At 37.9% G+C, this 24,566-nt stretch overlaps 1 protein-coding gene and 1 pseudogene across 2 annotated transcripts in view; one reads left to right on the forward strand and one right to left on the reverse strand.

Moving 5' to 3' along the window:
* Nucleotides 1-14,732, forward strand: part of SLC49A4 (solute carrier family 49 member 4) — a gene marked incomplete at its 3' end in the record, with an annotated part of 61,929 nt that extends 47,197 nt beyond the window's left edge. Inside the window, exons 8-9 of the mRNA XM_084232341.1 lie at nt 7,966-8,148; nt 14,617-14,732. Coding sequence (XP_084088467.1) covers nt 7,966-8,148; nt 14,617-14,732 — 299 coding nt within the window. The remainder of the gene's footprint in view (nt 1-7,965; nt 8,149-14,616) is intronic.
* LOC311169739 (eukaryotic translation initiation factor 4B-like) lies at nt 5,946-7,730 on the reverse strand (annotated as a pseudogene). The gene has a single exon. The product of its transcript is annotated as a eukaryotic translation initiation factor 4B-like (transcript).
* Nucleotides 14,733-24,566: the final 9,834 nt, after the last annotated feature.

Here is a 24,566-nt window from a genome sequence, read left to right on the forward strand (position 1 = left end):
TAGGAATCATGAAATGTTCACAGGGCCTACTGAGGAACATCAGGTGCTGTTTATTTATCCATGGGTGTTTTCAAGAAGAGAAAGAAGCTTTAAGGTAGAGAGCCTGATGAGAGTCAGTGCTCAATGATAAATTGAAAAAACTTTAAAGATTACCAATAAACCTGTACTTAAAGATATCTGATTTCACAACCAGTCTCTACTCTGGGCCCCACTATTTCAAAGGATTATTAGTTCTTCATTTCTGTAATTACTTTGCCTTACAGCCATAAGGGACTCTAAACATAACTGTCAATCTTTATAGGACCACCAAAGAGGCTAAACAAAGAGGCTAAACAAAGGAACCAAAATTAGTAACATGCAGAAAGAAAATCATAGCCTTCAATGAATATTGCAGCAATATATGCCTCATCTTTTGGTATCACACTTTCATATTATTAGTGGTTAATCATGAAGGCCACAGAAATCATTGTTAGGAAGAAAATGTGAAGCTGAGAAGAGGGACATAGCTCAATGATACAGAAACGTATATTGGTGTGTGTGTGTATACACACATAACATATATATTCTGTGTAGTCAACAAGCTTAAAGCCTGTGAAATAACCATGTAGTTAACAATACCTTTACTGTCTCTCTTCATCTTTTTTTACAAAAAAGAAATATTTTTCCCTTGAAATATCAAATAGTATTTAGATTGTAGAAATTTTTTTAAAAACTTTCTGATTAGTAGTTTAATAAAAGATAAGACAGTAGAAAAAATCTGCAAGTCATGGTAGGGTAGAAAACAAAGAATGACACCATGGATTAGTCCAAACAGACCATTAAATGCAATGAATATGAATGGGCTAAATTCATGTACTTAGTAGATTGCAGAAATACTTTTAATAAAGTTCTAATCTAATAATTCCCAGTTAACTTTCCTAACATCATAAAATAGAAATCTAGTCAGTTTGCACAATAATAAATGCTTATCCAATAAAGTGTGTTATTGTTACAAACCTCTTTAGGGAAATTTCTTGATTTTTTTTTAAAGATTTATTTATTTCTTGTTTATACAAGCACTGGGTACAGTCAGAAGCGTGGGAAGGTGAGAGAATTCACCAGAGCCAGAGCGGGGAGCAGAGCAGGCAGAAGGACCGAGGTACACTGTTGAGGGGAGCAGCGGGCGGCATGAGAGGTCTGCGCGCCATGTGGGACCCTCCTCCGGTTGCCGGGGAGCAGCCAGGGATTGAACCGGTGCTGCAGAGGCTGAGGGCAGCTTCGCAACCCAGCATTCAACCGCTGCGCCACCAGGGAGGCCCGGGAAATTTCTTGATTCTAATCCTTAAACTACTTCATGATAAAAATTATATGTTGTAATCCCTATCTCTTATTTATAATTTTGCTTAAAACTAAACAAATTCAGTATGATCAGCTACCTGGAAACACCTATAAATTTTTGTTTTTAATATGTAGTTAGGGGCCTCACCGGTGGCGCAGCGGTTGAGCGCTGGGTTGCGAAGCTGCCCGCAGCCTCTGCAGCGCTGGTTCGATCCCCGGCTCCCGGGCAAGGGTCCGGACATGGAGCGCAGACCTCTCCTGCTGCCTGCTGTTCCCCTCAGCAGTGTACATTGTCCATCTGCCTGCTCTGCTCTCCCCTCTGGCTCTGGTGAATTCTCTCACCCTCCCGTGCTTCTGACTGTACCCAGTGCTTGTGCAAATAAATAAATAAATAAATAAATAAATAAATAAATAAATAAATAAATAAATAAATAAATAAATCTTTTAAAAGAAAATGTAGATAGTTAAATTCTTTACATATTTTTAAATTTGTTATTAATCTACTTAAATGAAGCTTAGTCATCATCTGATGTAATCTATCATTCAGTAAATTAATCTCTTTCAGTACAATCCATATGTGTGTCCATCTGACTGCAATTTAATTACTTCCTAAAGAGGAAACACATTACCTACCTATTCCTTTGTTAGTTTGCTCTGGGTCCTGGAAGTTCCTCTATTGAACTATAACCAATTGAGGGAGCAACACAGCTTCTGCAGAGCAAGTCCCCCCTCAAAACCATGGGAGATACATGTCATGTCTGATCTTAGCCTATAATCTAAACACCTCTTAGTTCTTGCATCTTTTCCTCTTGGAACATGGATTCTACACCACCGAGCAGCCTAGTCACTCTCTTGTAAACCTTCCAGATATCTTGTCAGGGTCTCCTTAGAATTAAACAAGTATTTCCTGCTGCTTTTCATCATTAAACATAGCTTTTATTTTTAAGAGGATGAAGTATAATTATATTCTTAACACTGTACATATAAATGGCTGCTGAGCCAAGAGTTGTCTGTCATATTCCTTTAGGAGTGACTTCATGACAGACTATGTCTTCCTTACTGTTTCACCATAGTGGCTTACACTAGGCACCTGCTGAATGGTTTTAGAGACTTAAGCTTAGCTTTTCCAGTTTGTGATATACCTGAGCAATACTTTTGGACCCATTTTACATTTATGATCATTAAAATTCAGTTTTTGTAACATTTTTTTGTTTGGTGCTTTATTTTTGATCCTATCATCTGTCTTAGTGCAGTCACTTCCAGATGTTGTGCTGAATACAGAGCTGCAAAGCATGTCTTTTGTGTCATTACCATTGAATAAAAAGAATTACTAAGCCTTGTTATTTATTTTTTAGTGACACAGTGTTTTGGTAGGAAACACACTAGATTCTGTAGGCCTTAATTGTATTATTATTAACCCTGAAAATTTACGTTATTTCTAAATGTCATTTTGATTTTGAGACTTATCTATAAAATGCTTACTTCGAAGAGTTGGTAGGGTGATGAAATATGGTAGTATATTTAAGAGTAATTTCAAAAAATATTTTAAAATTTATGCAAATCAGAGAGTTGAAGTTGTTATTGATGGTATCCTGAGAATCTCATTAAGTGTTGAGTGGAAATACTTCTTATCTGAAATTTTGTGATTTTTTTTTTTTAATCATTGATCACCTAACTTTTGAGTGTTTGGGTTAATGAAAATGTATTCATACATAATTTTATTTCCCTATAATTTAATAATGTGATTTGTGGCTTATCACTGGAGGGGGAGGATGGGGGTAATGTGTGGTAAATACTTTCAATGTTGTGAATCAGTTCATTCTTGAAATATGTCCATTGTGACTGTATTTTGTGCTACACAGGACTTTGTTTTTTGCAATTTAAATCATGGACCTGTGAAATTTTATTAGCTTCTTTGAAAAAACTACATTAGCATTGTGTTTGTTCTGCTAAATTACCTTGACTTTTTAATGAAAGGCAATTTATTTTAATTTTAGTATCAGTGCTATAGAGAATCATGGAAATATTTAATGATCATGTAGTTTGAACATCTCTGAGGAGTAGGAAATTATCTTGTCTGCCTGACTTTTTAAATACATGACATTCACCCATTGGATCTGCCAAACTTGTGTATAAAGATACTGTATCAGATTCTAAACTGAAAACTCTAATGGAAGTCACATTCAGACTCACAATAATTGGTTTTTGCTTTATGCATATCCCAGAACACTGGGGAATACTTTAAATCAGTGCTGACACAGATGCCTTTCCCCTACTCTGATTGTGAAGATCTTAATGTAACCCTTTCCTGCTTAAATTATTTTGATTCTTTAGTTTCTGTAATAACAAGTGATTTTAGAATATCCACACAATTTAAAATAATCCTTAGGTCATCATTATTATATCATACAAGAAGCAAGCACAAGAGAGAGAATTCAATGAAAATACTTATTTTAGATTACTGGCCTCTGAAGTTACATCATTCCTCTCAGCCCATTTAACCATATATATAATACGAATTTTAATAGAGAATTGCGAATATTTTATGTCAAAGAACCTGTACGATGGCTAGTTGTATAGCTCCTGAGTGTAAGTGTTAGGTCTGTGGTTTGGCTTACCTGGTTATAACTGAGTCTGTGAACTAAGACACTTGCATGAAGTACAGCTGTTATCATTTGCCAACTTATTAGTTTACAGTGAAATTACTCATTTATTTTATTAAATAGTAACTATACATGTAGAGATATATGTATATATGTATGTGTATGTATATATACATATATATATACATACATACATATATATATATATATATATATCTCAGAAGATGGCCTGTTTGTAGTTCTCTTATCTTTCCAATGGCAAAGATTTTCCTTTTCCCGTCCCAGAATTTAGATACCTAGGAAAGCAAAATCAGAAGATTCTGAAGGAATTTCTCTTTTCAAGACTCCATACCACAAGCTCCCTTTCATTATGTCCTTATCATTACTTTGTCATTCTTTTGCAACATGCAATTATTATATTGCATACTGATTGTGGTTATTTTTCAGTTATTACATTTTAACTTGCTTGATTACAAATTACATGTGAAGGGTGTATGTCCTTCAAAAATAAAGATGTCAATGGGAGTATTTCTAAACATGTTTCCTAAAGACTAATTCTGTCAGCATTTTGTGAGACCGTATTCAAATACTGCTAGTTCTATCAGTATTTTATGAATCCTTATTTAGAAGCAACACCTCTTAGTTCTTTAGAGTAGCTTTTCCTGTTATTTAATTTAGTAATTTCTTATTTTAAACAACTTGCTCATCAGGGTTTGGGTCAGTAGCCATTTCTACTCTGATTACCACTGACTAACCAATAAATTATTATAAAGTGTGTTGTATATCAGGTACTTGGATGCTTCCCATTTAATTCTCTGAATAATTTGGTCATTGCGTTAACCAACAGTATATTCTTTATTCATTGTTAGCCATTCTGTGTTTTTGTGTTTCTTCTAGTCAAAGAAAATCGAAGTAATTCACCAGCTATTGTGTTTTCAGGATATACTAAATATTTTGTAATTCTGAAAGGCTGGTGTAATTGGAGGAAGAAGTAGGAATTGAGGCTAGTTGGAGAAATTCTATTAGGAAACAGTGTATACTATTCTTTTTCCATTCCAACAATGTTATGGGCAGTTAATGATTGCAATTACGGTAAATTCCGATTATTTGGTATGTTCTGTGAATATCCACAACAGCTTTAGGGTAACTCTTATTTTCTGCAGATCCTGCAGAAATTTTTTTTATTTAATATTATTTTTACTAAAAATATTTTCCTGGTAACCTTAAGCTTAGAATAAATTCTACTCATTGTCTTTTGCATATAATAATACTTATTAACCTATAGGGGATGTTTTACATATCTAAATGGGAATTTTCTCCTGTTTGGTTCTATTTTTTCCTTCAAATTAAAATAATGAAGGTTTGTGTGCAGACAATAGCAATAATATAATCATTTGAAGTGGCATGTTTTTCCCTAAACATACTTCTAAGAATGAGAATAATGTCCTTATGTAAAGGTTTCACTACAGAATAGGACCAGTCGTCTTTTTATTGGCTAATCTGGGATCCTAACACTATGAATTATGTGTTTCTGGGTGAAAATTTTTTTTGTGTTCCAAAATGTTAAACATTTTTTAAAAAAACCTTTCATCACACAACTCATTCCAAAACTGAAAACTAATTCTAAGTGTTTCTCCAGGAATTATATATTGAATAATTTTTATTTGTGTTTGAAGGCTATTATTAACCAGTCTTTTTAAATATATAAATTTCACTAACAGTTAATGTTTCTTACATATTTAAAATCTTCTTAGAGTTTAAATCTTTAAAATTATAGAATAAGTCCAGATTTTTAATTAAGTTGGTGTAGTTTCTCTGTCCCTCTGTTTGCTAGGAATATGACTAAGTAGGAAGAATCCTTATATTTTAGTGATAAAATTGTTTCTGTGCTTTGAAATAATCCACCTAAAAGGTAAAAGAAATAAATTGGAAATCATCCAACAACAAAATCTCCCCTGTTTCTCTCCCTCCTGCCATGATATGGTGAGTTTTATTTTTTCTTTTCTGGATAGAGGTCTGATTTGCTCTGGAATATTTCAGGGTGGAGAGGTCTATTCTGTGTAGTCTCCCTCATTTTCATCTTCATCATCAATAGACAGAGCAGCATACTTGCTTGCAAAACTGAATTTGGAGGCTAGATATTCTTCAGATTTCTTTGGCTCAGGTGCAGATGAGGGGGCTTGATCCTTTCTCATTCTTTCCTGTGACTCCTTCCAGTGGACTTTGTTCCCTCCATGCCCTGGACCATGGTTGCAATTTCCACTTTGGCCTTTTGGGGCGCTCACCCCCTCTACTTTATTTTCATGTGTGTTCCTTGCTGGTCCTTTCTCACGTGGTTGAGCTGAACTACTTTCCCCACACCACTTGTAGGGGACTGCTGCCTTGTGTGTGAGCTCTGAAATCAGCAGGAGGGTTAGAAAATTGCTTTACCCAAGCATTCTCTTTTGGCAGAGGGGCTGGCATGCCTTTCGAGGCTGTTCGGGTTTAGGAGGCTTAGAAGTTGCAAAGTAACAGTCTTCCTCCTTACAGTTTCATTTTCTAGAAGGAGACTTCTCACTCCCCTTCGTGCATCCCTGTCTGACTGACTTCTTCCAGATGTGGCTGAAGTCCCAGTCTGTGATGACTCACTTCCTGTCCTTGACTGTTCCTGTTCCTGAGTTTCTTTGCTTTCCCAGTGTGGCTGTCATTCTAGTTTTGGTTCATCCAGCTAACGCTGCATTTTTTCCTGTTCCTTGTAGCCGCTCTTCTACTTGTCATTCTCTAGCAGCTGTGTCAACAGGCTTTGTCCCTCCAAAGATAGATGCTGCTTGACTGGACTGGGGTGGGGGATGGGGATGCTAGCAAATCAGTCATCTTCCTTCAGAGTACCCTGAGGCTTTAGATTCAGTTTGGGTTTTTAGGGGAGACCTCTATCATCATGCTTATAATCATCTGAGAGTAATCATCTCTGGAGCTCCATGACCAGTCATTGCCTCTGTCATATCATCCAGTCCCCACATCCTCTGTAGTCATTATCCCTATGTTACCTACTACCAAATGCTTTTCTGCCACTGCCTGTTACGGAATCATAATCTCTGCTGCTTCGGTCCTCATAACAATCCAGGCCTCCATATTGATCCATATCCCAACATGGACCCTCATGATACGGGTCTGAATCATACGTTCTCAATACTTGTCTCCAAAGCTATCATTACCTCTTGTAGGTGGGTAGTCATCAGAGCCATCTTTGGCAGGATGAACCCTGCAGTCTGTATTTGTTTTGTCAGAATTCTGATTTCTATCTTGGCCAAAAGAGCAATGATCCCTGTCTTTATCCTATGCTCGGTTGGCAGCCTCTGCTCCAATTCTCCAGTTACTAGAAACTTCATTGAGCCTCAGGTCACTGAGCAAGGCCCTCAGGCTCAGCATAACCAAAACTTTTCAACCTCTCTGGATGGCTGGGTTCATGTGATAAACGAACTGCCCTGATATTTAAACCTCTAAAAATTCCTTAGTGGAGTCTTCTGTCACATCATGGGTAGGTTCCCTAGAAAAGCAGTGTAGGGTGGTGATTTGGGAAGATGGCCACAGTCTCTGTAGGGTTCCCAAGCAGCTGTGAAGCAGTAGGCAGGATGGAAGTGGCCTATACATGGCACCGTCATTATTGTGCCAGGTGGTTGAAACATCTCCTTCCAGATCATCTCTTTCGTCAGCCCAGCTGACTGGTTTGGAAACATAGGTACTTCCTTCACCAGTCCCTCCATCCTCAGCCAGAAAGTCTGTTAGGAAGATGGTCTTCCCCTTCTTGTTCTTTTTTGCTGAGACTGCCATGTTGGGAGAGGGAATGAGAACACAAAAAAAAGCAACAAAATCTTTTCTATCTACTCTATAAAGCCTGAGCAAAGAGCTAGCAGATATGTGATGCTTTGTCAAATTTTATCAACTCTCATTGAAAAGAGATGAAACTCCAGCAAAGTTGATGCTTATGAAAGAGAACACCCAGAAGATCTCTGATAGGACTCACTGCTATTACCGTGAAACTAAAATGTTTGGGTTTTTCTTTCAGTGACATTGTACACCTCCTGTATCCTCCTGGGAGTATTCTTGAATAGCAGCGTACCGATATTTTTTGAGCTCTTTGTGGAAACTGTCTACCCAGTTCCAGAAGGAATTACCTGTGGAGTTGTCACTTTTTTAAGTAATATCTTCATGGGAGTACTTTTATTTTTCCTCACATTTTATCACACAGGTAAGAAATTTAATTTTTTATTTACTATCTCAGTGTGTTGTGAGAGACGTTTGTGGCACTGATGTGTAGGAAATTTCATGAGAATTCTCACTAAAGCAAATTTCTTGAGCTTTCACATGCGAGTAAAAGAAAATACACTCAGTTGTTTTTCATGGAATGTATCCTAACTTGATTTAATACAACCTCACCCCCTAGAGTTTATGCCTGAATTAGCTTGAGGCCCAGCATTTCTTTTTGGAAAAAAAAAATTTTTTTTTTAAATACAACCCCCTCACCCCAGGTATTTCTAATATGCAGGTGCCCATTGAGAACTACTGGTATATTGCTTTTAAAAAAATGCTTAAAATCTGCTGTCTCAACAAAGAGAATAAATTAATGTCAGTGATATATATGTACTTTAAAGCTTTAGGGGTGAGTGAGAAGTCACCCCAAAAAAACAGCAATGTCCAGTGGAACTTATCTTGACAATGGAAATGTTCTTTATCTTCACTGTCTGATATAGTAGCCACTAGCCACATGAAGCTAGCTAGTACAGCTTTGCAACAGGATTTCTAGATTTCATTTTAATGTTTCAATTTAAGTAACTACGTGGCTAGTGGCCACCAAATTGAACAGTGCGGGTATAAAGTAAAAAGGGAACACCCAGGGGTAGAGTTTCGAACCCATGACTACACCTTGAAGAAGGAGAGCCTTACAAATGAGGAAAGGGTGGACTCCTGAACCCAAGTGGAGGAGGTCATCTTGAACAAAGGAGACAAAAGAAAGAAGGCCTTGTGCACGGGCCTAGAAGCAGACTCGTGACACCTTAGAAGCCACTTCCTCTACTAAGAGTTGATGGGAAGGTCGTGGAGAAAGGGCTTGAGGAGCGAAAGAAATTTTAAAATAACATTGAGCGGGTAGGTGGGAAGAGACCCTGATGAGCATGTGACTAGCAGGCCCGGCTGGTCCTGAGTCTTTGGGTTTGTAGTGGTTCCATTTTGCAGAGTTGCTTGGTGTTCTCTGATATTCTCTCTTCTTTGGTCAAAATCCTGTCATACACTTTCAGAAGATTTGGGCATAATTATCTGGGATTTGCAGATTATAGTAAGAATTTGTGTGTACAAGTTTTGACAATAAAGCTTTTTAAAATTTCTACTAGGTTTATTTCACATATATTTCCTCATTTTAAACCATCTAATACTACTATTCCCCCCACCCCTGCTGCTGATCTCTTAAACTACTCATCAAATACCAGTAAATTTAAATTTAAATTTAAATACTTTCTACGTGAAAGAATCTAATTTATAAGATTCAAATGTAAGAAATGCTCTAAAATGTGACAGACACTCCAAGAGACCTAATTGTTTATTGGAAAGTTTCTGACAGGCTTATAATTGAAATAATAATCAGGATAACCTCCTTGGCTGGCAAGTAAATTTTTGAAACTTTCAAAGCTGATGAAATAGAATCTGCCCTGGGCTTGTATAGCTTTTGGCATTGCACTTTCCCAAGCAGCAAAAGCGCATCCAAATGATATATGGATTTTTTAACGTAGTCAACAACAAACTAGATTGTTTCTGTCAATCAGTAATCAGGCAAAGTCGGTTTTAACTTTGCTACCCCTGATACAAGCTTGATTTATCATATGAAGGAGAGTAATCCTTTAGAATGACAGTGATATTAATAAAATCAGACTACTCTTAGGGAAAATGCTATCGCCAAGTATTCAAGTAATGAGTTTTCTAAACAGAATCATCTAACAATTATCACATACCAGCTTTAATCCACTTCAGTTTTGTCACAGTTGGAACTAAGAGGCTCAGTGCCTTTCTTTTGCCTGGTAAAGAATCAAAGATGACCGTGTTGTCTTTAGGGTGATCGAGATGATTTTCCAACTTGTAGGCACAGGTTTGCTAAGTGGTCCTTGCAGCCTAGCAGAGCATGGTTTCTCCTGTCAGACGGGAATAGAGTCTTGTCCTCCCAGTAATTTAAAACAATAGATGCCAGATAATATTATCCCCCAATAAATCTCTTGCTTGTGGTCTCCAGAATGGAATAAACATGTATTTGTTAATCAGTTTAAAGAAAGGAAACGCCCCTACGTTGTCTGACTGGAAGAGCACACCTGCACTTCTGACCATTTTGCTTGGCCAGTGGGGTCTCCCTGTCCCTTTCCTAAGTCCACCTGCAGCTCGGTTTATCCAGCACGCTGATGTTTGGCATCAATTAGCTGGAAATGACATCAGTCACTGCTCACTCCTTGTTTTATGGAGTCATGGCGACCAGATATACACAAATACTCTCGTTTTCTTGGCATAGGAGGCAAAGAAAGACTTAGCACCATTTCTGCTAATCCGTAACTCACTGATTGATGTTAGGAACTTGAATATCCAGCTTTCTGTTTTAAAGAAACGCTTGTATATGTTATTCGCAAGTCAATGTAATAAATACATACAACGTACCCCACATGTCTGAAGCTGAGTTAACTAAAACTGTAAAGGCCATGTTCATATTCTTTCACATATGATTAATTGATACTGCCCAGAAAGTCCCACTGCAGAAGTCCACATGCCTTATAACTGAAATATGATAGTGCATAAATTGCAAATCTGAAAATTCCATAAAACTGTTTCCTAAAAATAATTCCAGTCTAGCACCCTCAACATTTGTATGGTGAATTGAATTCCCTTCCATGGCAACCAGTGTCCAAATGCTATAATCCAGTCATTTTAAATCTTGAAAAACTCACTCAGAAGTGAGTAACATCAAAATTCAGCTTTTGGTTATGTGATTAGGAAGTCTGATTTTTAAATCATCATAAAGATCTGTGGTTTCTTGGTCACTTCTGAAAGAACTACTACATTTCCTGACTAGAGTTTATTTCCCCATAATATGATGTCTGGTAGGTGACTATACCAGAGATAATTTTTCAGAGCTCTACAGACTAACCCCAAAAATGACCACATAAGAATGTAGAGCAGGATAGGCCTAGCAAGATAGGCTCCACTAGTGATCTGTTTGTAGATTATAAGCATCATCAACATTGATAACATAATGTGACCCAGGCTTTTATACCAGCACCACTGGCTTATTTGAAGCCGTGAATCACAGGGTACCCATGTCCCATTTTGATTCTGCTTTGACTACCTGGAACCATGTGAAAAGTTTCTTGTAGTTATCTGACTTGGATTTTTCAAAGTCACTTTCCAAAAAAGAAAAATTACTCCCTAATCTAAGCATATCTATAAAACTGAGTTGCTTCCTATAATGCTTGCTTTGAGAATCTCAGTGGTTATTTTAGACACCAGAGTGTTTTATTCTAATAACTTAATAGATAAAATCAATACAATATTGCTGTTATAGTGTTTATATGCTCTAAAATTTATTCTGATCTGTTTCATAATCTGTACTTTGTTCTGAAGTTGTATTGTCTGTTATGCTTTGTTCTAGAAGTTTTGCAGCAGGTTTTGGCTAAAATCATGCGAAGCTTTTACTTCAGTCCTTTCCTTTTGAAGAACTAACCATGCATTTGAGGCTGCCTTGGGCTCAAAAGATTCAGGGGCTGGGCTGAGGTGGGAGGCATTAACGGGAAAAGAGGTACAGAAGATGTGTGCCAGTGAGAAGTAATTTTATATCTAAGAAAAGAAATAATGCAGTATGATGGCCAATGATGCAGTGTGAAGAAGCAGGCCACTAACTCAGAAATCATGGTGTCAGCTGGCTCCTGTGAGTGAGACAAGAGGAAAAAAGCTTGTTAAATCACCATTATTCTGGTTGAATCACCAACAGGTTCTTAGAAATTGTGGCTTTAAGCCAAAACAATGCATAATAATCTCAGGTCCTCGGAAGTTGGCTGAGTTTGCTTTTTCCTCATTGATGTTATAAAACATGACATTGAATAAAATTTTATTCGAGGACCTGTTGTAGTTGAAGCTGGCAAAAACCAAAACATGGCTGAAGTGAACCATCAGGTGAGATGTGTAATAGTACTGGAAGAAAAAGTAAGAGGATAAGCAGAATCCTAATTAATTCAGTCCCAACAGAGACTCACCAGGACTCATTTCCCTAATACAGGATAGCACCTGTCTGAACTGTAAATTCGCAGAGTATTCAGCCTACGCACAGTAAGTGATAAATAACTGGCAGAAGTTTGAGGCGAATTGTGGAGCTTTAGAGTATGGATTTATTTTCATAAGTAAAAGATTAGCAGATATTAGAAAACTGTGTTCACTTTAAAAGATATAGAAGGGTCAGAATGAGAAAATTTCAGTGACTCTGTTAAGTCAGACACCAGACTCAGGAGAGACAGCAGTTGACTTTAATTCTACTGAATCAAATTAAACTTTTAAGCTAGCCATGTCCTGCTTACTGGATACCTGAGCTGTGATTTATGTGAATGGCTTCACCTGGAAAATGTAGCCGTTCTTCCGACTCTGACCTTGTGCTTTCTTAAGGCAAATAATTTCAAAGAGCACTAGCAGCTGATTGAGCCAAGTGAATGTACTGAAAGGTGGGTCTGCATTTTCAGAGAATTGCAGTGGTAAAAATCAGCCAACAAGCTATGACACCAAAGAGCAGTTAAGAGGCCTGTATAGATTTTATATGTATGGAGGTAACGGAATTCTTGTACAACTGTGATGAATAAAAAGTCTACTTGGCAGTATTTGACAAATATCTAGGTGTAAGGAGAGCAAGGACAAGTTAAATGTTGCTACCCGTGTGTGGCTGTAGCTCCCCATAAAATACAAAGTTTAACAAATATCATTGGGGTAGCCCTCTTTGTCAAATACCATGCTTTCTATGAGAGCTTGCTTAAAATCTGACCCTAATGTTAAAATGCTCACTTTTAATATAAACAGTATGCTTTTGTCTGTTATACTGTTTTCTCTTAATTTTTTTTACTGCTGCCTTTTGCCTGTTAAAATTATCATTAGAAATCCTGAGGCTAGAAGTTTAATATAAATGCAGAAAATACCTGGTGTGTCATTTCAGGGAATAGCAGAATAAAGACAAGATCCCATAGGTCACAACCTTTCTGAGTGTCTAGATTATATTCAACCCAGGTAAAGCACAGAAAAGACTTTTGCATGAAAATACCATTGAAATGTATGCCTTTGTTACATGCTGTAGAATAGCATGCGTCATTTTTTAAATGTAAAAATTGAGAGGTGGAGAGGCTACTTTTATGAGCATATTAGCCAAAAAAAGAAAAAAAAAATAAAAAAGAAAGAATGGTATTTTAGCACCTTTATTACCAGTTGGTTTCCTGATTTCCATTCCTGAGCAAAAATTGCTCTTTTAGGCATATGAATTATGGATTAAACTAAAACAGCAGTGTGGAAATCTTTAGGAAGATTTTTGAAGATTAAGGCAGTATTAGCATTTTATAGAAGTATAAAGAGGAAATACAAACCTGATAGCAGTACCCAAAGGGAGAAAAAAATGTAGCAGGGAACACATTTCCCTCATTTGTTGGTTGTTTTTTTTTTTATTTAAATTGAAATAGCTAAATGGATATTAGAGAAGTTTTCTAAACCCAGCCCCCACCAACCTCTTCATAAGTTAAGAAACTACCAGCTTCTGCACCCAAGGGTTCAGGATGGCAAAGAGTGTTGGAGTAGAAGGAAAGTGAGCAAATGCAGGGCTCCAGGGCCCACTGATCCTGAGGAAGCAGCTGCAGGCAACTACCTCACTGGCTGATGTGTGTTAATAGCATGAGGCCCAGGATTGGCCTCTCCGAGGTTCCTGAATTCACAAGCCAACATTTTTAAAGACACATGTCCTTGATACCATTAAGTCAGAGAGCAACAAAATTACTGGTTTAGGTGACTGCTGTAGGTTTTCTGGTGATCAGCATCACACATTAACTACTTATGTTCGTTTAAAAAAGAAAAATAAGTCTAAAAAGAAATAAACCAAAACATTTGCAGTGGCTTCTCTGATGGTCAAATTAGGATTCAATTTTTTATGTTGAATTTTTTAAATATAATTTCTAACGTGTTTTACAGTGATTACAATTTGATGATTATGCTGAGAAATAGCTATTTCTGTTCCCCAAAATACTAAAATGTATCTCGAAATTCAGGTGCTGTTTTTGTCTCCCTAATCCATCAGCTATTTCTAAACAGTAGCAAGAGTGATGGTGATAGAGGGCACTTAAAAAATAATTAGCAAACTAAACATTGAAAGGTGATTGATTTTTCTTCTTTAAAGAAATAGATTTTTTTTTGCCACCAAAGTCAAGGAGGATAAAATTGATGAAAAGTTATTAACGATATTGATTTAAAATACTTCGCATGAAGGCCCTGTAATATATTACACGCATCACTTAGATTCCAGATTGTCACTGTTTATTGAGAGCCTGTTGAGGCCTTCCAGGGTGCATTTATTATAAGTGCTTTTGAATGCAGAGCAGATCGCTCCCGGCATACAGGTGGTGTTCTGCTAGTGACACTTGAATGCTTACAACTGCATGTTTTTGTCTTACAGAGTTGTCTTGGTTCAACTGGTGCCTTCCCGGGTCGTGTTTGCTCAGTCTCCTCCTCATTCTGTGCTTCAGGGAATCCTATGACAGACTCTATCTTGATGTGGTTGTCTCAGTTTAATAGCACAGACTTGAAGGAGTTTAAAAAGAGACTGGAAATCAATACTGCATACTGCACATTTGCTTGGAATTGCACATCTAACAGGAAAAAAAAAGGAGAAGAGAGACACTTCATTCAGAGGTTTTTATTAGGTTACAGATGATCACATGAATTTAATTACTACTAAGTAATAATAATGTGGGACTTGAGTGATAAGGGACTTAAAAACTATGAACGGCATACCTGTGCCTGATTCTGCATTGAAATTGTGATATCTTACACATAAATCACTACCTAAATAATACCCTCTATGTTTTGTGCCAGTGCTAAACTACTGATTGATAAATTGTAATTATGAAAGGAAGTAAGGGGTCTGTCACATGAAGATAACTCCTTCCCTAAGTGACACAGAATAGGAAGAAATGCCGCTAACTTCTGAAGAAGTTTAAACCCTGTATCAGATTTTAATTATAAAATAGCCATAAGGTCTATTGATGAATAGAAATTAGCCACATGTACACTACATTTTTTCTAATAAAGCCATTTCTTATATGACTCCTTTTAATTAGGTCGGAAACCTTTGGCCATCTTTATTACAGTAATCAAGTGCTTTCGGTGACTGCAGAGCACATACTTTGTGTCTTGATCTCAGCTTATCCTTGTTTCTGTGAAATACAGTTTCATCTACTAGGCTGTTAAATAATTAAAGGTGACTAAGTGTTTAATATAGTTGCATTACATATTGTATAAAAATGTAATTACATTCTGATTTAGCACTTTGTTAAAAGTGACATGAAAACTCACATAGAACATTCTGTCTTCGACATATATGTGTGTATATACACACATAGACATATACACACATGCGTGCATGTGTATATATGTATGTGTTATATATATATATGATTTCTATATATACATATATACATACACGTGTATATATGTATGTAGTTGCATTGGGTGTAAAGTCCAAATATTACTTACCAGGGTTACATTTTATTAAATGACCCTTGTTTGAAAATAACAATTTATAAAATTGAAACTTTCAGATCTGTGGAGTGATTTCTGAATTACATTCTTGTATTTCAATTCAGGTTGTAAAACATTCAGTTCTTTATAGGTCTGTATATTTGAGAGAGCAGTATTTTGCCAGTATCTCTTTTTTTCTATGGATGACGGCTTTTTAAAAAATAGCAGTTACTCACTGGATAGCTCTCAGGCATGTATTTTACTGTGCTATAAAATATGCTCTGGTGTGATTATGATATTGCCACTATTCACATTTACATTCTCCCCCTCCCACAGAAAAACCAACTACTCTACCGAAAAGTCAAGAAGGATTTTTTACCTTCATTATTCCCAGCTTCCTCCAACTCCCTTTCCTTTTTAACTCACTTTAAATCATATCTTCATTGTTGTCTAAATACATATTTTAGTTGTCTTTTTATGGACAGACGATAAGCCAGCTCCTCCTCTTGGCCAAGGTGATAAGGTGTGGTGAAAGGAGAGCTGGTCAGCGCTGAATTCTCTTCATCTCTATTCACGTGCACACACCATCACACACAGTCCCAAATATTCTGCTTTCCCTCTCATTAAATTCAAGACTACGCTTTAACTCACCTTGGTCCTAAAAGAGGATTCTATTACTGTGACCTTTCTCCTACAGCCCTAAATTGTCAAGTTGGAAAGTAGGAGAACCCTCACATTTAACATCTATCCGCAGTTTCCTTTAAATCATCTCCCTTGATAAGCCCCCTGCTCATTTAGCAACAAGAAATGAAGGAAGAGGAACTTGCTCAAGGAAAAAAGAATACCTGTGAAAGCTAAACTTAGCTTTCCTTTTAACTCTGTCATTCCTAAATAAAAAGAAAATGAAGAAAGCAGAATTCTGGAGGATAGCTGTAAACTGGCCTTTAAGGAGAGTAGTAGCCCATGACCCAGGTGCTAATATAACTACCATCCCTTCCTGTTTATAAAGAAGACAGAAAGGATAGGAAAATATTATATGAAGTGTGGTTTTTAGTCAGAACTATTGTGTTTGAGGACATTGCTGTAGAAAATTCTGCTGAAATACGGGTTCTGATTTAGAATATTTTAATTATGGCTAATTCTGCAACGTAAAGAGTAACACATTTAAAATATCATGTAGATAACTAATTTGTTCAAAGACACCCCAAGTAGGTAGTGATTGAAAATTCTTCTGTTGTACCAGACACCGACCATTGTTCTCAGCATATGTGAAATGAAATGAATCCAAGTCATTTATATCAGCTAAAGTGTTTTAATCACAAACGGCAACCATTTTTAAGTGATTAAGATTTCACATCCCAAACCTGACAAAGGAAAGAACCAAAGGCTTAGGAGGAGGGGAGGATTATGCATTATTTATTTGTCTGAATATTTCAAATCGTATTTTTTCAAACTTTGTTTTTATTTCTGGAAATTTTGCATCAAAAGAGACTAGCTACTATCTATCTTGCAGTTCCTAAACATTATGAATCCTAATGAAAATTTAACTGAAAGAAATCTTAACCTTCCACTAAATTCTTTTTTTTTTAAGATTTTATTTATTTTTGCTTGGAAGAATTGGGGTGCAGGCCAGAGGTGTGGGGTGGTGGTGAGAGGATTCACCAGGGACAGAATGGGGAGCAGAGCAGGCAGATCTACTTAATACACTAGTGAGGGGAGCAGCAGGCAAGACAGGAGAGGTCTGCTATGCCATGTGGGTTAGCTCCCTGACTGGGAACTAAACTCAGGCCATCTTGGTGGGCCTTCGCAGTGGTAGCACTGAGGCTTAAAAACAGTTGCAGAGAGTGAAGGATCTTGGAGAAGGTCCCAAGCCTAGTCAAGCGACAAAAATAGGGCTAACAAAAACCCCACATCTTCTGACTCCCACAGCAGTGTCTTATTCTACCTCACTTATTTGCTGCATAATTTGGACATTTTGGGTGTCAGTGAACATCCTTCCATATCCAAACACAATGGGGCTTAAGAGTTAACTGCCATTATTGAGTATGAAAGAAAGTACAGAGATTAAATTGAGGTGATTATTTGGCTTTTATGTTAAAGTATTCTCTTTTCTTCACTGCTTTCTTGTTGGTGCTCTACCATCCCTAAGTCTTAGCTTGAAATGACGTGATGTAAAAAGATTCTGAAAGATAGTTCAGTTCTCATTAACCAAGTCAACAGCATTGTTAATTGGTAAGGGCATATTATAGTGTACTGTCCCTGTGGCTTATCAATGAATATTTCACATTATATGGGAGGAAGTGTTTCTTAGTATGGCCCATGGTGGCCCTACAGGAATAAGACAATTGCACACAAATGCATTTCACTGGCAGGTGGTACTGATAAAATAATAAGAGAGAATCAAGTACAAATGTGATTTTGTATATTTAACATAGATGGTCTAAAAAGCAAATTTTATCATAGCGCATATATATTCATTTTTAATTACTGAGAATGATTCACAGCTTGTTTTTGTGAGGCCCTTCTAATAAGGAATTGAAGTTAAAGGGTTTTTAATTGAAGAGATTAAATTCCCATCTACTTATTTTCTGATTCATTTTTTGCTATTATTTTTACTAAAATCTAGACATTCATCTTCCTATTTGCATAAGTGCAAACTTTATTTTAAACTCAAGATCAAATACAAATGCATAGTAAATTTGCTTTAAGTTAATGTTAAAAATCATTAATTCCATATTTGTCCTTGAAATAAACACAGGAACTGCTCTGATCACACCTGATATCAAATAAATAAAAAGGCTGTGATGTAAAGAAAGTGCCATATTTTAATAAAAATCTGTAGCAAACTATGACTAAATTTGATTAAATCTATTTTATAAATGTAGGGGGAAATTTACACTTTAATTTGGAATTATAATTCTACAGAAAGGGAAACTATAAAGTTAATTTCTGAACATTCAGTTTGTTACTCTGTGAGGAGATATAAGCAATACTGAGGGAAGTATTGGACCACCCTAGAACAAAACTTGACAGTGAGATTATGGGGGGCTCTTAACAGCGTCATGGAATACTTGGTACTCAATAGGGCTGAGCATCTGCTCGGTCAGCAGACATCTTGGCCATCCTGAGCTCTGGTTTCTTTTTGGGTGTCTTCCCTGCTCAGTTGAAATTGCAAACTTAGGAGATAAACTTGAGGAAATGATATCAAAGGCACTTAAGAGACCCTTGAGGTGGTCATCCTGCCAAGGAATATGAAAATGATAGGGCTGCGGGCGGAGAGCACAGGCTGTGAGATGGCCCTTAATGTCTCCCCTCGACCATGCTTCTTTTAAAAACAATTTAAGTTTGTCAGGATGAAGTGAGGTCAACCTCTTGTTTCTCTTAACAGTTTGCCCTGCCTAATACTGAAACCTAGGCTTCATCCATTTGAACAGCATGCTCATACAGCCGCTCCACAAAATTATTCTCACAGCCAGGTCTTAGATAGTTGCCCTGCAGCCACAAAGGTCTCTAATAGGTTTCCGTAGTTGGGCTTGCTGTATTTTAGATATGAATTCATTAAGTTGCCTCATGAAGTCCTTCTAAGGTACCTTTGGAAGCTGGTAGTCTTCAAACAATAGCTTTACATCTCAGCCCATACTCAAAAAGAGAGCAAAAAGTTACCCCACCCCAACTGTTCTGTTCATTCAGCATAGGAGAATTAGTTTGTTTAAAAAAAAAAAAAACAACTAAAAGAAAGAAAGCATGGAATTCATTTCAGCAACTTTGGTAAAATAATAAAAACACATCATACCATTTTAGCTCTTGTGCTGGGCTTGGTACACTGAGGATTGGGTCTCTAGAAGCCCAACCCCACACACAGTGCTCGCAGGTTCCCTCCTGGCTCCTGTGGTTTATGAGGGAGGTTTCTGCAGTTTTGAACAAAATGCAAAAATGACTTAGAGACATTTCTCACTTACCTTAATGTTCGAAAATGGTAGTAATTTAGACTTCCTCTAATTCATCAGCTTTCTTCCCATTTACCCAGAAGGATCATACCCATATCCATATTAGATCATCAAGAGATCATCTAATACAACCACTTGACTTTACAAATAAGTAAGCAGAATCTTCTATGTCAAATGGCACAGGTTTTAGCAGGTTACCCAACATCTAGACCAGCATTGTCTCCATAAAGAAATGTATTAAATAAATTCTTGTAAGTAAATTTTCTTTCATTTCTTGTAATTTTTGAAATCAAACACATACGTGAACGTATATTATTAAACACCTAGAACAGAAATATAACGTGAACTCCACCTCCTACGGTCATGTGCTGGATAACTCAACTTCCTTTCCAGACCCATGGATGAATGAATCCTTTCAGAAATTTCTCTATGCATTTACATGCATATGTATTCAAAACTTAGATGGGATTTAAAATCAAATCATCTTGGGAACTATTTCTTAGAACATATTGGCATAAACTTTTGGGACATAAGCAGAAATTTCTTAGATCCTTCTCTCCCCAAAGGAATCTATAACAAATGCAGTAGTGATTCACAAAGACACTTCACAAACTTGTGTCATACCATAAAGCTCTATCATATTCTAAGATCTAATAGGTAGTATTGTTTGTCTTATTGAAAATATAGTTTCTGCTTTTTATGCCATCAACTGGTTGTGCCGTGTACTGTGAGAGGAGAAGTTGAATGACCCACCTCCAAAATCAAAATCGGTGTTCTTGACAGGTCTTCCATGTCTCCCTGTATCAGTAGAAGCATGTGATACTGTAAAAAAGCAGAAAGTTGAGAGAATAAGCTCATGCAATTCCATTTTAAAAAATATAATAGTTGTGGGGCAGGCAGGTAGAAGAGGTAGAAAAATAAGTAATAGCTGAAAATTCTGATAATCCTTACGGTTTTGCTCGTCACCTTCCTTAGCCATTCTGACTTTCACCAGTAAAACTGATGAGCTGTAATAGGAGAAGAACGTAACTTCATTTAATCAATTCCTCCTTTCCTGCCCTCTTTTTTAACCGGCGTTCCCGTTCCCTTTCTGCTTGTATCCTGACAATTCTTGGGAGCACTCTGTGTAAGGCCCAGACTTCCTCAGCTGCTATCATCAGGGAGGAGAGCTGATCAAGCAGTTTCTTCATGAACTAAATAAGAGAGAACACAGAGAAAGAGCCCTGGCCTGCACACCCCAGGGCCTGGCTCATGTCCCAGACCTAGTGTCATTAGCTGTTTGACCTTGAGCAAGTCGCTTCATTTCTCATTTAACCCCATCTCCAAAATGAGGAAGTGAACAAAGCTGTTCCCTGAGGACTCTTCTAGTTCAGAAATTCATATCTGTTCTATTTTAAGTATTTAAAAAATGAACAAAGCACCTGCAGTCTGCATAGCTGCAAGCCTCCCCATATCTTCATGTTCCTGTTTGTGCAGTAGCTCCTCTTCCTGTGAGTCCCTGTTGGTGAGCTCATGGAACATTACATTGCACGTACATTCAACAATGGCAAGAAATGGTGGGGGTTTTTTTGGTGTGCTATTTACTTCCCTGGAGGACTTTGCATATGAAATGTAGAGGGTTATTAAGTGTATCAGATGCAAAAAGAAAATCTGTCATCTAACTTGAGATAGCATTTTGGCAGCGAGGTCCATTCCTGCACGTGCTGGCTAGAATTGGGCCACACCACATCCCCAGCCTGTGCTTGGGTTTGAACCGTGGTGAGTCAGCAATGGCCCTGCACCTGTGGAACTCAGACTGTCCAAGCAGATGGTAAAGCTGATCCTGGAATTTCTATATCTAGTCTGATGGCACCAAAAAATTGTAGTTGTTTTGCAATGAAGGTCATCTCTCCAAGGCCAGATTCTGCCTGTGGAGCTGTGCAAGCAGGGATCTGCACACCGATGTTAATAAGAAAGGATTCTTTCAGACTCTAATGTGGACACTAAAGTCTGATTCAGAGAAATGATCCAAAAACAGATCAGCCTGGGAGCCAGGAGGCCTGGGTCCCTGTGCAGCTGCTGCCCCCGTGGGGCCATGCACAGGCCACCTGATGTCTCTGGGCTTTGGCTACCTCGCCTCTAATAGGGTGAGTGGAGGAGATTTTTGGTTTTGTTTTTTGCTGAAAAATTTGTATTCTCTGATCTGCACCTATTGGTCACACAACATCACACACAACAGACAGTAGGAAAAAGCATGACTGCAATACCTGTCCATCAGTACATCCAGCTAGCCATTATTGTCTCAAACAGGGAGAAACTTTTTTAAGGCCTTGGTAGTTATGTTACAGGTGCCAGGCCATCCCTCAGCTTGTCCCATCCCTTTATTCCTTGGTACATTCATCCTTTAATCACTGTGGCTACAGTGTAATTGTATGTGTGCAGTATAGGAGAGAATCTGGAAAACAAAAGGCGTTCTTACCTCCAGGACCTCTTAGACAGATTTTAAAAACCAAATATTCCTCAAGACTAACAATTAAAAGGAACAGTGACAGTTTCCCAAATACTAAATTAAACATAGCAGGGACCCAAATGTTTTTCTCATACCGTCATTAGCCATACCTGATTTCAAGGAAGGGATTTTCTGTTCTGTTGAAATACAGAATTTATATCTCTCTGAGAGCATAGGTACAAGAGAAATCCCCAGCCTCCCCACTGTAGCATAGCTGGGGGATGAGTTGTTATTCCTTTGGGAAGTTGGGAATATGCTTGGCTCCTCCAACTTCTTCTGAAGATGAAATTTAACAAATGGGTACTCGCTGAGATACACACACTCAGAAGCCCCTGTGAGGTTCCTTTCTAAATTTGAATTTTAATGAAGACTAAGCACCAGAAGGAAGGGGTTCTCATGCTAGAACTTGGGATATCAGCCAGCCAGATAGAGAAGGGCTACTTTGGGGGAATGAAGACTCTGTAAGCCCCTCAGCGCCCTCCACCTGTGAGTGAAGCTAAGCCATGCTTGATGACAGACTAGTGATGTCCTCCCTCCTGAGCCTCTGCAGAGACGCCAAAGAAGGCTAAAAAGGACAAGTTTTAGTTCTGCAAATGATTTTATAGACCACGAATGTCTCCAATTCCAAATTTACTTCCCTACCACTACCAGGAATAGACCATTTGAGAGGGCCTATGAAAATTAAGTATTAGAAAAATCTGCCTCCATCCTACTGAATTGCATGCCCCAGACAGGCCACTTTCCGGACCTGCGTGTGTAGCCACCTACTTCTGCTTAGATCTGTGACTCAGGAAGAGCAAGCAGAATGGCCTGCTCCTGGAGTCCCGGTAATATCCAAGGGGGTGTTGGGGTGGTCACCTTCTTAATCCTTCTATGAACCACTAATACACACTACACTGATCTTTCTATCAAGCTATTGCTAGGAAATTGTTTCAGTAAATGACGTAAATTGTTCCTCTCGTCCATAAACCCACTATCTTCAACTTGTGTCCCAGAATTTTTGCTCCATGTGCCCAAGAAACTCAATCTCCCTTGTCCTTTTCAGGAAGAAAACATCAATTTATATCTTGGCCCTGACAGTTCACCCTCTTCTATCTCAGAATATAGAAGCCCCTCCATAAGTTTTGTCTTTCTTAGTTAGACCCCAAACACAGGAAATTCTATGCTACATTCTGTTGCCCATTAATTGTCCTTCCATCTAATTGGAGGAAAGGTTACTTTGATTACGCAGCTACTATTCACCATCATTATTTCTTTACCAGTGTGTTTGTTATCTAGGACCTGAAATTTATTTTTTTAAAACCTTGATTTTTGCTTATAAAAAAATAGACTGTGATCTTCCTTTTGAGTACTTTGTAATATGACTTGAACATAACCAAACAGGCAGGGATTTCATCATTGCCAATATTAAATGTTGGGAGAGGCAGATTTTTTTTTTTATTTAAAAAAAGAGAACTGAGTTGGAGGAAGCTGGGTCTTCTAATTCAACCAGTGTATTTTGGGGTCCTGCTGTATGCTGAGCACAAGGCTAGGCACTGAGGATGCAGAAACAAAGATAGCATCCTGGCCCTCAGGGAACGTTGTGTTCTGATGAGTCCATTCAAATCTAGCTATGGGCTTCCCTGGCAGCGCAGTGGTTAAAGACAGGGCTATTAAACTACTGCCATCCACTGCAGCATGAGTTCGATCCCTGGCCAGCCAGGGAGCAATCCACATGGTTCAGCAGACCTCTCCTGTCTTGCCTACTGCTCCCCTTAGCAGTGTATTTCAGTCAATCTGCCTGTTCTGCTCTCCACTCTCTCTAATCAATGCTCTCACACCCTGCACCTCTGGCTTACACCCCAGTTCTTATATGCATAAATAAATAAATCTTTTTTTTAAAAATCTAGCTACACCCTCAGAGACTATTGGGGGCTTATACCTTATTTGGTAGCTGTCTATGGGATCTTTCTCTGTTCAGAAAAATGTGTTCTAAATCCTGCTTTCTGGGACTGTTAAAAATCTGGGCTTGTCCCTAATCAATGTATAATTACATGTAACCTTGATCAAGTTAAAAATGCCCCTGGACATCCTTTGAAGGGAAAGGCAGAGAAATCTATTTTTGATAATTTGAAAAGTAGAAAGGTTTTTGGGAAAGCTGACAAGCTCCAAAGAGTTCAGATCTGCTGGTGTTCATTCAGATATGGGATTAGGTGGAATGAAGAGCCTCCTAGCAAGGCGGGGGTGTGGGGGTAGAGCTGTGTAAGGAAATCCAGGAGATGGCGGTGGAAGACTTAGTGCGATAACACCTGGCTCATAGGCATTTGTTAGTATGTGTGCTGAGCAAAAGTAGAGAAGTAGGTTTGGGAGGCAGGGAATTGTTGAAGGGAGTTGAAGCAGATTCTGGAAGACCAAACCCCAAAACTGGCTCGATTTCACTGAGTCATCTGGCCCAGCCTCCTGCCTCCAAGC

This window comes from Talpa europaea (assembly GCF_964194135.1).
Source record: "Talpa europaea genome assembly, chromosome: 4".
Lineage (NCBI taxonomy): Eukaryota > Metazoa > Chordata > Mammalia > Eulipotyphla > Talpidae > Talpa > Talpa europaea.